At 44.9% G+C, this 13,049-nt stretch overlaps 1 protein-coding gene across 1 annotated transcript; it reads right to left on the reverse strand.

The window, feature by feature from the left end:
* Positions 1–563: 563 nt before the first annotated feature.
* Positions 564–5,841, reverse strand: tent5aa (terminal nucleotidyltransferase 5Aa). Its single transcript, XM_071902399.2, has 2 exons — positions 4,814–5,841; positions 564–4,260 (listed from the first exon to the last, which is right to left on the reverse strand). Exons 1-2 carry the CDS (start codon positions 5,237–5,239, stop codon positions 3,481–3,483), a joined length of 1,206 nt encoding a protein of 401 aa, XP_071758500.1. The 5' UTR covers positions 5,240–5,841; the 3' UTR covers positions 564–3,480.
* Positions 5,842–13,049: the final 7,208 nt, after the last annotated feature.

A 13,049-nucleotide genomic window follows, 5' to 3' on the forward strand; every position in this document is an offset into this window, starting at 1 on the left:
GCAGCCCGGCCCTGGCCTTAGCCCTCATAGTCAGTGCATTGCTGTGGGTGTATGGGGGCTGTTAACAGAGAGAATTTGATGAGCAGGCAAAGATATTCACTATACAAAAGCGTTAAAGTCTCTTTTTTGGGTGGATGCAAATCCCCTCACATTCAACAACAGCTCTTTCTGGCAGCAGCGGGCCAGTTCTGGACGGGTTTCTGGCTGGGCCTGTCGGGCCCGGCAGGCCCTGGCAGGGATTTGCCTCTGAGCAGGGAAACCGTCTGAAAGCTGCTGAATGGCTAACGTCAGTGAAAAGAGCAACTCTCACTCTCCTTTGAAAAAAGAAGACTGAAGTCAATAGACTTGATGGGCGGATCACTTGTGGACTATAAGGCAACAAATGAGCAATATGTTACAATATGTTTGTCAGAATATTCATGTCTGCACTAAATTACATCTTTTGCAGTGTGGTGAACACAACTCAGTGTTATTGATCAATGTAGTTTCAAACAGATGAAATTTGAATAAATGAATAACAGGAGACATTACAGTTTTGAATTTTTTATTGATGAAAACATCCTTTACCTTTCGACCCATTGGACACATAATATAAGATCTGCAAAAAAAGCTATTGAGAACGTATCCTTTGCAGCCTGATCACAGATTCAAAAGCGCTGCAATATCTGCAGTGTCTGATACATTTATAAAAATAACAATCATAAAAAATATACATACAAGACAGGATCTTTTTCTTTCTTTTTCAAAGTGTGATTGTAAAAGACTGCATTAACAGAAATGGACATTTGAGACAACGCATACAAGACAATGCAGTAACCCACAATCTCTAACTGACAGGCACAATCACTAATTGACAGGCAGACTAGAGCTAGCTAGCTAGTCAGCTGTTAGGACTTCACTGAGTTTAAATGACAATACGTTGCCTGCACAATCCACAGGATAGCATCAAAATGGACAGTCATTTAGAAGAAACAACTGAACAGAGCAGAGTTATGAATTATCAGAATTATGCCAGACAGAGGAAAAGAAAGAAATGCTTTTTCAGTGAGATAATTTCTCTTGACAACACAGTATTCAGTTGACGTTTGTCTTCTGGGCCTAGCCTACCTCTTCATGTACAATATCACTTTATAACCATTCCCTTTTTCTATCTACCATCAGGAAAGGCTGCAGTACAGTTTGCACTTGCAAGGATTAAATGAGTTGGGAAAAGTGAAGCATGTAATCATATATATATATACAGCTGTTTTAAACGGTGTGGAATGAAGCGTAAAAAAAAGCATTAATGAGGAATAAAGCAACCCCACAAATGAAACGCCTTTGCAACTTAAAGTTCTCCTGAAGCTGGTGCCAAAGCATGCAATTATCTTCTATTTTCACTCTTTATAACGACAGTCAGATGAATAAAACAAAGAGCAGCTGCTGAAAACGGAGAGATCGTTCTGGTGTCCCTGACACAGAGGGAAGAGCTGCAGCACTGACCGTTAAGTTATAGCATGTCATCTGACCTTAATACAGACAGTTTGTACAGTAAAGCATGGTAGCCCTAGAGAGATAAACCCCATCACCAGCTGCACCCATCTCTCCAGACCGACTCACTCTGCCTTCTGGCTTTCAACCACGACATTTTCCTCTCTCTCTCTTTCACACACACTCACTCTCACTCTCTGTCTCTCTCTCTCTCTCTCTCTCTCTGTGTCTCCCACCATCTGCTTCCATATCAACACAGCATCTCATACTTTATCAACAAATGGGCTCATTAAACTTCAGGGCTAACAGCAGGTCACCGTTTGGCACAACGTTTTCTGGAGGGCTCAGGCTGGCCCGGCAGCGAGCGCCTGCTCACCCAACCCAGCTAAGTTCAACCTCTTCGGCAGCAGCTGAGGAATTCCCTGCTAGGGTGCTACAGCAAATAGTGTCCCATCATCTGAGGTGTCTCGGCAAATATCGTTCTACGAGGAAGCATAGGAACACACACCGGCTCTCTGTCTGATTCTCTCTCTCTCTCTCTCTCTCTCTCTGAATGCAATCTTTGCCCTCTCTCTGTCTCTCCTCTACTTCTTGTGAGCTCAAGATAAGCTTTTTCTCCGGTGAGAAAAAGAGAAGCACCACTGTACAAAATATACAGGAAATCTCATGTGAGTGACATTTTCAGGATTCAGCTTTTCTCGGTCGCTGATGATCTGAAAATGCTCGTCAGCCGCGTTCTCAATATCCGTGCACGACTAAACAATACCAGTCTGACTTGTAACATGCAACACTGCACAGACGAATGCCTCTGTGGAGTTTGTTTTGGACTATGCGAGTTCAACAGCATACTGGTCGCGAGAGCCCTCTGCGTTCCTCGGAGATTGTGTAAAATTGATTTTGAGCTTCCAAATATCTGCAAGGAAAAGGTGAATCTTGCAACAACCTGTCAATCGCACATTTTACTTTGCTACTGTATGGCGAAATCCACGGCTTCCCCTTTAATCGATACACTAACGCAGGGTGTTCTTTTTCCACCCAAACGCGCATGAACACTGACTGTGCATGAATCATGATTTCACATATACATTCACAAGCCTCTGGGGTGCTATTGTCTTGTGTGCCTGACTATAAACAGAGTGGGGCAAATTCACAAAATGATATGGCCTGCTCATTCTTTTCTCTGCCTGCTGAGAGGCATTAGGCACTTAAAACACATGTTCACATATACAAATAAACATAGCATCATATATTTTGTTTATTTTCCCCCCATCAAAATAGGGTTTTACTTTTAGAAACAATCAAAAATCTTTGGTCTGTAAACAACCATAATTATATCCAAATGCAAGTTAAGATGCCAGTTTGTTCTCCAAACTAGTGACTGCATCTCACCTCAGTTCATCTGACATAAAGCAGAGTCTGTGGTATTCATTTTTTGACCCCTGCACAACTCTGATGTCACCCAGAGTGTGTGTGTGTGTTGGGCGCTGAGCTACACACCCCTGAAAGCCGGGGTGTTTCTTCCTCTGTTACAGCGGCAATAGCTGCCAACTTCAGGGCACTGATGCAGCCGTTTGGTCTGCTGTCGAAACACGCTGGCTAATCAGTTCTTGACAGATTCAATCAGTCTAGGACAGTTTCAGTGAGAGTTCTGCTGCTCGCGTTCTTGGCCGGCACACACTTTTGCATCAAGCCATTATTCCCAGTTACCCAAATTAGCCTTTTCCAAACCTGGCTGGCTGGGGTTAGGGTGAGGTGGGGTTGGCCTCCCACGAAATGTGAGATATTCACATTTATTACTTGCCATAAATGAACCGAGAGCCAACTGTACTTAATTTACCATTCATACTCAACGTATGAACAAAAACACAAGCTTTGATGCAAAACATTAAGAAAGGGCTTCCTTTTTCTTTCAGCTGCGAAACACTGGACAGATTTGAGGCGGCGACCGAGCAACTCGGCTCCTGTTTAAACAAATCAGACTCTCTCCCTCCTGCTTTCCTCGGGGCTGGCTCAGTTACAGGGCAGCCAGGTGGAGTAAGCAGGCTGCTGGCAAGCGAAGACTGGCTGTACCTGTGCTATGTAGTAGTTACTGAAGTTACCATCTGCCACGTAAGGGGCGGGTTGGTAGTAACAAGTAACATTGGCCACGTTGGGGATGACGTTCTGCTCGGCAAGCACGCGCACCGCCAGCATGGCTATGAGCCCCAGGGTCTGCCGCCTCTCGTGTCCCATCAGGCACACCGTGCTCTCGTTGACCACCCCGTGCAGGGTCATCAGGTAGTCGTACTTGCGGTCCTCCAGGCCCACAAAGTGGTTTTGAAGGTAGGACTCCAGCTTGCGCTGTTGCTCGCCGATGTCAGAGAAGTCGATGAAGAAGCGCGAGCACATGTAGCGCTGCAGTGACTTCATCTCTGACTCGGACGCGGCCCGGAAGCCCCGCACCAGCAGGTGACAGTACTTCAGCAGGCCCCCGCCGCGGATCTCCTCCGGGTTCCGGGTGCAGATGATCTTGTGACGTAGGTGGTCCAGGGCCTCGCCGAAGTCCCCGTACACGCTCTCGCCCATGATGGTGGGGTGAAAGGTCTCGGCCATGGGGTTCTCTGAGCACTCGTAGAACAGCAGCAGGGAGTCCAGCTTGATCTGGAAGGAGTCCACGCTGAACTCAAACTGCCGCCGGAGGGAGTCCACGAACTTCAGCTCCACGTTCTTCCCCCGGTTGTTGGACAGAGAGATGAGGCTCCAGCGGTCTGAGTCATTGCACACCTTCACCATCTTCTGCACATAAGCCTCCTGTGTGTGTGTGTGAGAGAGAGAGAGGGGGGGGAGGGAGAGAGAGCGAGAATAAACATTTAGCCAATGTCTGATGAACATACAACCATTAAGACAGAATAAATCATCATCAGCAGAAGAGGTACAGGCTCATTTAGTGCTGATTTGGCATAATTATGTTGGTTTTTTTTTATCCCTATTTTGTATAAGTTCATTTATACCACATTTATAAGTTATAGCCACATGTTGGCTATTAGTATTAGAAGTTTGTTTTAATGCTATTGACCCAAATAATAAAGGCCACAGAATGTAGTTGCCCTAGGATATGGGATCTAGGTGGCTGAGGACAGGATCCCTTCTAAATTGGTTTAGCTCAATCCTCTTAACCACAGAAAACCAACATTTTACTATCACTAAACTAATCTAATTGCACATTAAGGCGCGCGTAATGGTTGCTAAGTCGCCGAATTGACACAAATGCAATTAAATCTTATCAAACATCTATAATTAAACCAAAAAAGGTTGGGGGAAGGCGGGGTGGATAAATTGCTTAAAGTTGTCAGAGTGAATGTACCTTTAACGTTAACGGGGTGATTTTCTCTTTATTCACACAGTCGGGTAAAAAATCCAGGAGACAGTCCAAAACGATGTCCTTCACAGTCTGGAAATCACTTTCGCCTTTCATGTCTGCGCAAAATATGAGGTCAAGGTCCTTATAGCCCAGTCCGCTATCCTCGTGGAGAATGTGGCTGGCTGCAGACCCGTTTAACCGAACATCTCGGACGTGGATCTGCTTCTCCTCCATCCGACTGCGCACCACTTTGACGATCTGCCGGGGCTTCATTTCCAGAGTGGGGAAGTTTCCCCGGCCGTGGATCGGGATGGTCTCCGTCAGGATGGCGTCCAGGCGCTGCACTTGCTCCCAGCTGAGGACGCTGACATTGCTGCCTTCTGTGTCAGACATGGAGCTGGTGGTGGAGCTACTGTCGTCCTCTGACATCGTGGTGGGAGAAAAAAGTCGGCAGCGATTAGGGGAAAAAAAGATTTTTAAATAGTTTTCTCAAGATAGGAAGAAATCAGAAGTCGCGCATTTACGCACAAATTCTATAAAGTAGGGTGATGATAATTTCATCCGCATCAGGATTCCCAGTTGTCTTGGTTGTCTGAACTGACTGTTAAAATAAAATAAAATAAAAATAAAATAAAAAATAAAGACCCAAGGCAAACGGTGGTAGTTGCAGCTGTGCGCTACAGTTTGCGCAATAAGCTTGTGGTTGGAAATCCAGCGGGTCAGTGGCGCAGTAGCCGAGCTGGTGGATGAGCGGAGGAAAAGGGGGACTGACTGTCAGTTGAAGAGGAGCGTCTGCAAAAACGGCCCCTAACTTTCTCTTCTCTTTCTCTTTGCTTTTAAAACGGGTGAAACATTTCCCCCGGTGCCGCTGTCAATGCGTCCGAGCGCTGCGCATCACAGTCTTTGAAGGTCGCTGATGATCCAGGAGGGGGTTTGCTTTTCCGGCTGTGACTCCATCGCTCAAAGGCACGCCTATGATTTTATGAATTTGCATGAATAAGCTGCTCCTCAAGTCGCACTTTGGCACAGTTCACCCCCCGACGATCAACCCCGCAGAGGAATCTTGTGGATTTTTACGCACGACTCCTACATATTTTTCATTTCTTCTCCGGTTACCAAGATATATAATCCACTTAATGCAACTTGTATGTGCTCAGGAAATCCAACTTGTATGCCCCCCACCCGGTCTGTTTAGTTCAACACCTTATTCCCAGTTGTGGAGAAGTTAACCGTTACCTGCCCACTAGACACGCTGCGTCCTTCTGCAAGAGGCGAGTCTTTAGTCTGGAGATGTCAGCTGCAATTCACCCCGCCCCTCTCTTACAGTCTGCTGCTCACCACTAACCCCTGCTGAAGATTTTCACACTGTAAGCCTGGGCTTTCTGAACTAGCTCCCCGGCGTACCTTAATCCTCATTATACAACGCTTTTAATCTGAATCAAGCTCTCATTTACATTTAACTGGATATTACACCGTGAAGTTCTCTCTGATGAATATAAAATGCACTCACTTCAGTTCATAAGTCACAAAACGTTTCCAGGCAAGTATGTTCATCCTTCTCTAACCCAAAGTGACATGAAGAAAACATTAACAGTGCAATATTTGTCTCATCTCTGTAAACTTGGAAGTTGGAAGTGATCTGCATGCAGCCCGCAGCGGCTTGACGTTGCCATGTCGCCCTCTGTGGGCCGCTTGGAAAAATTTGGGTTTGGAATTATGCAGTCATACAGTAGTTTACAGGAACTGTTACTTTCAAAATGTTGCACTGAAGCACTATGATGCATCAAACCCATCACTGCCATATCCCTCCAGGTAATGGGAAATAGGGCTGTGTTATAGACCACAGGGAAAATAATGTCTCTGTAATCACATAAGCTTGTTACCCCCAGACCACTAAGACCTGGAAGTCAGGGTCTAGCCCCTCACCGATAGGCTGCCTGCAGGAAGACACCACTTTACTGGGTTTGCTGGATCAGAAATCAAACTCATCCAGCATCGAATTCATGCTTACTTCTCTAAGGGAAAGTTGATTTTCCTACAGTATACCTATAGGGAGTTTCAGTGTGTGCGATACTCAATAGTGAGTTTATGCTACTTTATATTTTTAAATCTTCTATGGTATCACTATGATATCCCTATTGGGACTTACAGTTTTCTTGGGATACTTTTGCTTTTCAATATGAATGAAACAGTCAAATGAAAGCCCATATACAGAGATCCCAGATCTGTATTCTTACTTGCCATCTGCAAGCAGCAGACAGAGGGAGGTTTTTTCGGGATGTGAGGGGTCAGGGGTCAGATGGAAGCGGAAGCCCACGGCCTGGAGGGTCAGGGAGGCACGGTGGCCATGTCAGAGTGGGGCAGCTGTCACAGAGGATCCATTAGGCAGCGTAAAGCCCTGCGTCACTGCAGCCGCCCCGGCTCTGTAAACCCCGATTATCCCATTTACTCTATGGCACAGTCTTAGCCTGTTGCCTTAGCCCAGAGGCCGAGTCCCATGCAGGCGCTCTGCCTCCGCACTGCCACACTCCCTCTGCAGGACATTCATATAGGTAACCAGTCACTGCAGAGTGGCTTTTGATACAAATGTTTTTCAGAAGTAGGCTTAAATACAATCGACACATGATGTGCAAAGAACCATCATGTAAGAGCAACTGCTAGGAAAAAGAAAATATAATAAAAGCTAAGGAGAGAGATAGAAAGGATTTTGAGTCCCACATTTTTGCAGAATGGACCTTCAAGTCCAGGCCGTCGTCGTAAATAAGAATTTGTTCTTAATTGACCTGCCTGGTTAAATAAAGGTCAAGTAAACAAACAAAATAAAAAGTCATTGTTTTTCATAATTATCATTATTTTTCATACTTGTGAAAGTGCTGGTCTATAGGCTGCTTCTGGCTCCAACGCTGGCTTTTGATTGGCGGGCGTCAGACAGGTTGATCACAAGTCTCTGAAATTGAAACCCACATCTGGAAATGTACGTGGAACTATTAGTTAGCTTAAAACGGCCCAAGAGCAGCTTGGCCGATGTGTTTCCCAGGTGCGGAGTGACGGTAGCTATGGATTGGACCGGGATCCCTCAGCAACGCACGGCGCTCTGGCCCGCTGCAGCGCTAAATCAAAGCGGTTGTCATAGACACAGCAGGTATATATTTATCCTTGATGGAGCCTTACTGATGAGTTGTTTTGTTTAAATATTACTAGGCACCTCATTACTCACTGGTGAATGGATGATTCCTTGGCTGGTGGTTATTGAAAGACATGAATGAGATTATTTTGTCAGAAAATGGTGTGGGAGCAAGAATTACTTTGGAAAAATAATACACAGCTCCCTCCCCCCCCTGGTGATGCTGATGGTTTTCCCTCCCATCACATGGGTTTGCATTCATTTCTATCAATCAAAAGCCTTCAGCAGCTTAACATATAGAATGTAAAACACATGTTAGTCGCCTTGCCAAAAGCTTTAGAGCACCGTTTCCTTGCTCAGGAGGCTGCAGCGCTCTAATGCATGAGGAAGAGGCCTCTTGCCATCTACTCCTTATAAACCAATCTTTTACAGTCACACACAGCTTGCCTCTGGGGTCTATGAAACATTTTCTGGACAGTTCGGCCCAATAAACTGAAAAAGAGACCTGTTTTGTTTTTCAGTGCCAGTTAGCTGACGGCATGAGGTGGATTTATCTGCCATGGCGTGTAACATCCCCGCAGACTGTCTCTGTCTTTGAGTTTTTCCTCAGGTCGGGGCCTGTCTGCTGGGACGGACAATCAAACCTTCTCATGCGGCTTTGATCTGAACATCCAGCGTCCAACAACAACAGCACTGATGTTTCATTTCCACTCAACTGAGCATCAGGGATCGTTTCTCTCAGGGTGACGCCACATTCACACCAGGTTTAGACTGATATAGGGGTCGATATTGTTTTTCATTGAATGTCAGATATGGGCCAATCAGTGTCGTCCACCTCTGATACGATGGAGGTTCCCTCCTGACCACAGCTACAAAAAGAGTCTGTAAAGCTGACATGACATTTTATTTTCTTTATTTAATTGAGCAATTATGTTTTTTATAAATGAATTCCTTAAAGGCCTAATGTATCCCAGAGTTTCCCCTATCATTGAATAGGTGTGGTGGAGAGTTTTAGTGTCCCATGGTGCTCTAAATGCTGTTTCACCCTGACAAGAATAAAATAGTTTTTGGCATGAAAATGGTTACATTTAAAGATATTGAATAAGTATCAGCTATCAGCGTCTTCTGTCTAAAAAGATCAGTATTGGCCTTCAAAAACCCATATCGGTCAAACCTTACTCCACATGGACTAGCTGCTGTATCGGTCCTGCATGGAGACAAGTCTAAATATGCCAGCGGACTGCAATGCTCTGCCTAAGCAATCCTCTCTATTTCCTAATTAGAGCGGTTTTAATGTGTGGGATGAGATGCGTGGCTTTCGGTGGTTGTCTCTTTCAGCTCCGTGCAGCATTACCCCGGGGAGACGGCGGGGTCCAGGGTCCTCCAGCGCCATGATTAGAATTTCTATCTCATTAGGAGCAATCCAGCAAAGCCTGACCTCTCTGTACCGACCTCACTTTAAGCAGGGAGAGGATGGCGTCGCTCATTACGCTCCAAAATGAGAGAGTGAGCCGCTGAACAGTGATGAGCGATAAAACAATGCACACAGAGCAGAGGAAAGTACAAAAAAATACTGGACTCTACTGTGCTGAGAGGAGAGGATTTGAATGCGGTGACAATGGACAAACCACCAATAAACACATACATTTCATTTTCCCTCTCTCGGGGCAGAGTAGAAATAGCTGTCAAATGTCTAACCTCATCCATTTCCAGTTGGCAGTGCGATCTTGGGAAGTAAATAAGATGGAATATCTGGGCGACACATTCGGTCTCGGCCTCGAGAAACAACTCGTTGCACCCCAGTAGCATGACGAAGGCCTCAAGAAGGGCTGAGCCTTTGTTTCAGGCGTCAAATAATGTTGGCACTTGAGAAAAAAACGATGACATAACCTGAAAACAAAGATGCCATCACTGTCATTCTTCCTCCTTCGCTCCTCCATCATGCTCTTTCCTCCTCCTCTCCTCCTCCTCCTCCCTTTCGCGGAGATAACTGGATTTCCAGGTGAGTCGCATTAGTTTGTCCAGGCTGTCGGAGCGATATTCCCAGCGCTGACGGCATAGTTGGTTTTGGTCGTGGATCAGAGGCACGGGGGGACAGAATGGGATTTCCAGTCCTTTTCAGTCAACTGGTTCTGACCCCCAGTGACAAAAAAAAAAAAAAAAGCTGGAGAATCGCTCTGCGGGCGAGGAAATGTAACGTGGGGTCATACAGGGTCAGCTGCAGCAGAGAGAAGCAGCAGCAGCAACACAGATGATTCCTTTATTTCACTTCTTTTTGATCCCCGGGGCTTGGTGTGTGTGGTGCGACCGGCTCCGGATGGTTTCGGCAGGTCAACGCTGACGGTTACAGAGGGGGTCCTGTTTCATAGGGAGATAGAGAGGCACATCTCACCTAATCTGCCTCATTATGGGGTATTTGTGATCTATCTTACAGCTTGAGGCGAAGGAGGGAAATGCTGCTAAAGCACTTGAGGCACTAATAGGCGTTTTGTGGTCTCAGTACTGTATGTGCCGTCTCCAGCTAGCTGGCGCTCATCACTGGATCCACCTTAACAGCATCGCAGCCTCTCCTCCACCTGGATGTCGGCCTACTGAGGAAGCAGTGGCACACATCCATGAGGTGTGGCGCTCAAACAGCCCGAGGTGTTTTGAGGATGATTTTCCAATCTATGTGTGTGTGTGTGTGTGTTTTATGGGTGTGTCCATCTGCTGACATATCTTAGTTAGTATCCATTCAGGACGGAGTTATGAAACTAACAATAGAATGATCAGTGGGGCCATAGGACAAACATGGATCCATGACATTAACCCACTTGGTTTCTAAGAGGTGATTAGTGATTAATAATAATAGTAAGAAGAAGAAGAAACAATAAGACAATAATAACAGTAAGTAGAAGGAGGGGAAGAAGAAAAACAAAAAGAAGAAAAAGGAGACAGGGAAGCAGGAACAGGAAAAAGGAGAAGGGTTAGAAGAAAAAGGAAAAGACGAAGAAGGGGAAGAAGAAGAAAAAGGAGAAGAAGCAGAAAGCGAAGAAGAAAATGGAAAAGAAGAAGAAAAGGAAGAATATACAAAATATTAGAGACACTCTTTTCATGAAGTACACTGATGAGATGAATCCATTATCAAGCTATTATCCCTTATTGATTTCCCTTATAAAATGTATACACAATGGAGGAGATGTAGAGAAAGAGAAGCAGACGAGTTAGAGAAGGATTTTTAAGCTTTGAGACAACCGAGATGTGAATTGTGCAAAAGGGGCTGCAACTCAATATCTGTCCCTAATATGTCCCTAATATATTGCACATTCAGTGTAAATAAATGGTCCGTAAACCAAGCAGCCAGGTCTGCACAGGCATCTTAAAATCAATCAATAGGGGGAGCCACATATGCCAAAAATGTTGAGTCTTCTGACTGCCTTGCAGAAAAAATAATAGTGCAGATAGGAAGAATTGAGAAGTTATGCTCTTGTACGATCATAGACGTATCAGAAAATAAAGCATAAAACAAAATGAAAATCATGTAAATAATTATCGTCACACACAGGGATTTGGTACCTGCTTTGCAACAACATTTTGAATAATTCGTTTCCTGCCAAGAGGTCACAAGACCAGCTCGTTGCCGGGAAACACGTGGCCCTTCGGCTGTCAGACTGACAGCATGGAGGAGCCAGGAAGACGTCACCAGACGGCAGCCAAGACACAGGAAGGCCGGCACGTTCCGGGCACGCTCAGAGAGTAAAGACATTCCTGAGGCCCTAATGATCTTTGTACAGCAGCCAGCTGAGTGACGGTTGTGGAGCAGTCAGGTAATCCGGGGCTAACTGGCTCCATGTCCACTAAGTGGGATTGAGAGGGCTAGTGTTAGCTCTACTCTCTGACTGTGGCTATGAAGAGAAACTAAGCTGCCGGAAGACGCTTTGAGCCGCAGGCCAGCATTCAGGCCTAAGAAGTGTATGAATAACTCTTAAGTAAGGATTTATGGTAGTCGCACTCTGGTACTCGCAATCTGTACTGCTTTCTCTGAGAGTGAAAGTGACAGGCTGATCAAATGGCAGCACAGACTTGTCTGCTTTTTCTACAACCAGGAAGTTAACCAGGCTCACATATGGCTAATGTTGCCTGTGCAATAAATTATGTGCAGGATTAGTGGGTGGTAAAACCATTTCAACTCAGTTTACCCACCTTCTTATTTGTACAATAGATCCACATTTTTAGGCTGACATAAAACTTTATGATATAAAATCATAGTGTAGGCTACATCACACACAAACTGATGCTAGTTATATGAAAAGGGGCTCTTTTAAAGGAAAAACAAAGTAGAATGAAAGTAGAATTGATTTTTGTTTATAGTGGTTGTTTGCGTTATGATGATCACCAACTGGAGGTCATAGTTTACCACCTTTTCATTTACCAGTAGGCCTACATCACTGGATATGCCTAACAGCAGTTTGGGTTTAAGTTCTGCTTGTGCTGCATTCACTGTGATCTGATATTAGTGGTTTATTGCAAATGCACTGAAGGGGAAGGAAATGTGGCCATAGAGTAAAACGCATTCATGTTGTCATTATTATCATGATGTGTGACACCACCATTATCATTAACTTCCTCTAATATTTAATCTTGATCTTAACTGATGAACTGTTAGGAAGACAGCAATAGCTGGTGTTATCCTGTACAGGACAAAAGACCCATTTTTTTTTTTTGTCGGGCTGCAAAGCTGGAACTTGATATTTTCACCTATAAAATTAGTTAATGAACTATTCCAACTGTAAAGCAAAGAAATAAAGTGTGATCATTTTTTTAAGATATTCAGCTTTGGAACGTTGCTTCTTGTCCAGCAAGTGAAAGCCCTGCACAGTGAGCAGATTTCAGCACTACCCAAACACTGATGGATGCAGTCTCTATTGTCTTTTTTTCACAGTCTGAGCGTATACACAGGCTCGGATGTTTCTTTGGCTACATTTTCACTGTAGCTCAAAACCTGATTTTACAGCAGTGTTTGTGGAACAACCAGCATGATTAACTACTTCAATCCCCTCATCACCCAGAAACCGTTGAACGCAACTTCAACATGCAGCATTTCCCAAATTCTAACCTGGAAAAATCTGCTTCTGA

The sequence above is a fragment of the Centroberyx gerrardi genome, chromosome 12, assembly GCF_048128805.1.
Source record: "Centroberyx gerrardi isolate f3 chromosome 12, fCenGer3.hap1.cur.20231027, whole genome shotgun sequence".
Classification (NCBI taxonomy): Eukaryota; Metazoa; Chordata; class Actinopteri; order Beryciformes; family Berycidae; genus Centroberyx; species Centroberyx gerrardi.

Bases quoted from the DNA above. Each gene is read 5' to 3' on its own strand.
- tent5aa (XM_071902399.2), bottom strand. From the start codon at position 5,239: ATGTCAGAGGACGACAGTAGCTCCACCACCAGCTCCATGTCTGACACA. The intron at 4,261-4,813 runs GTACATTCACTC...ACACACACACAG, and splicing joins TCACCCCGTTAACGTTAAAG to GAGGCTTATGTGCAGAAGAT.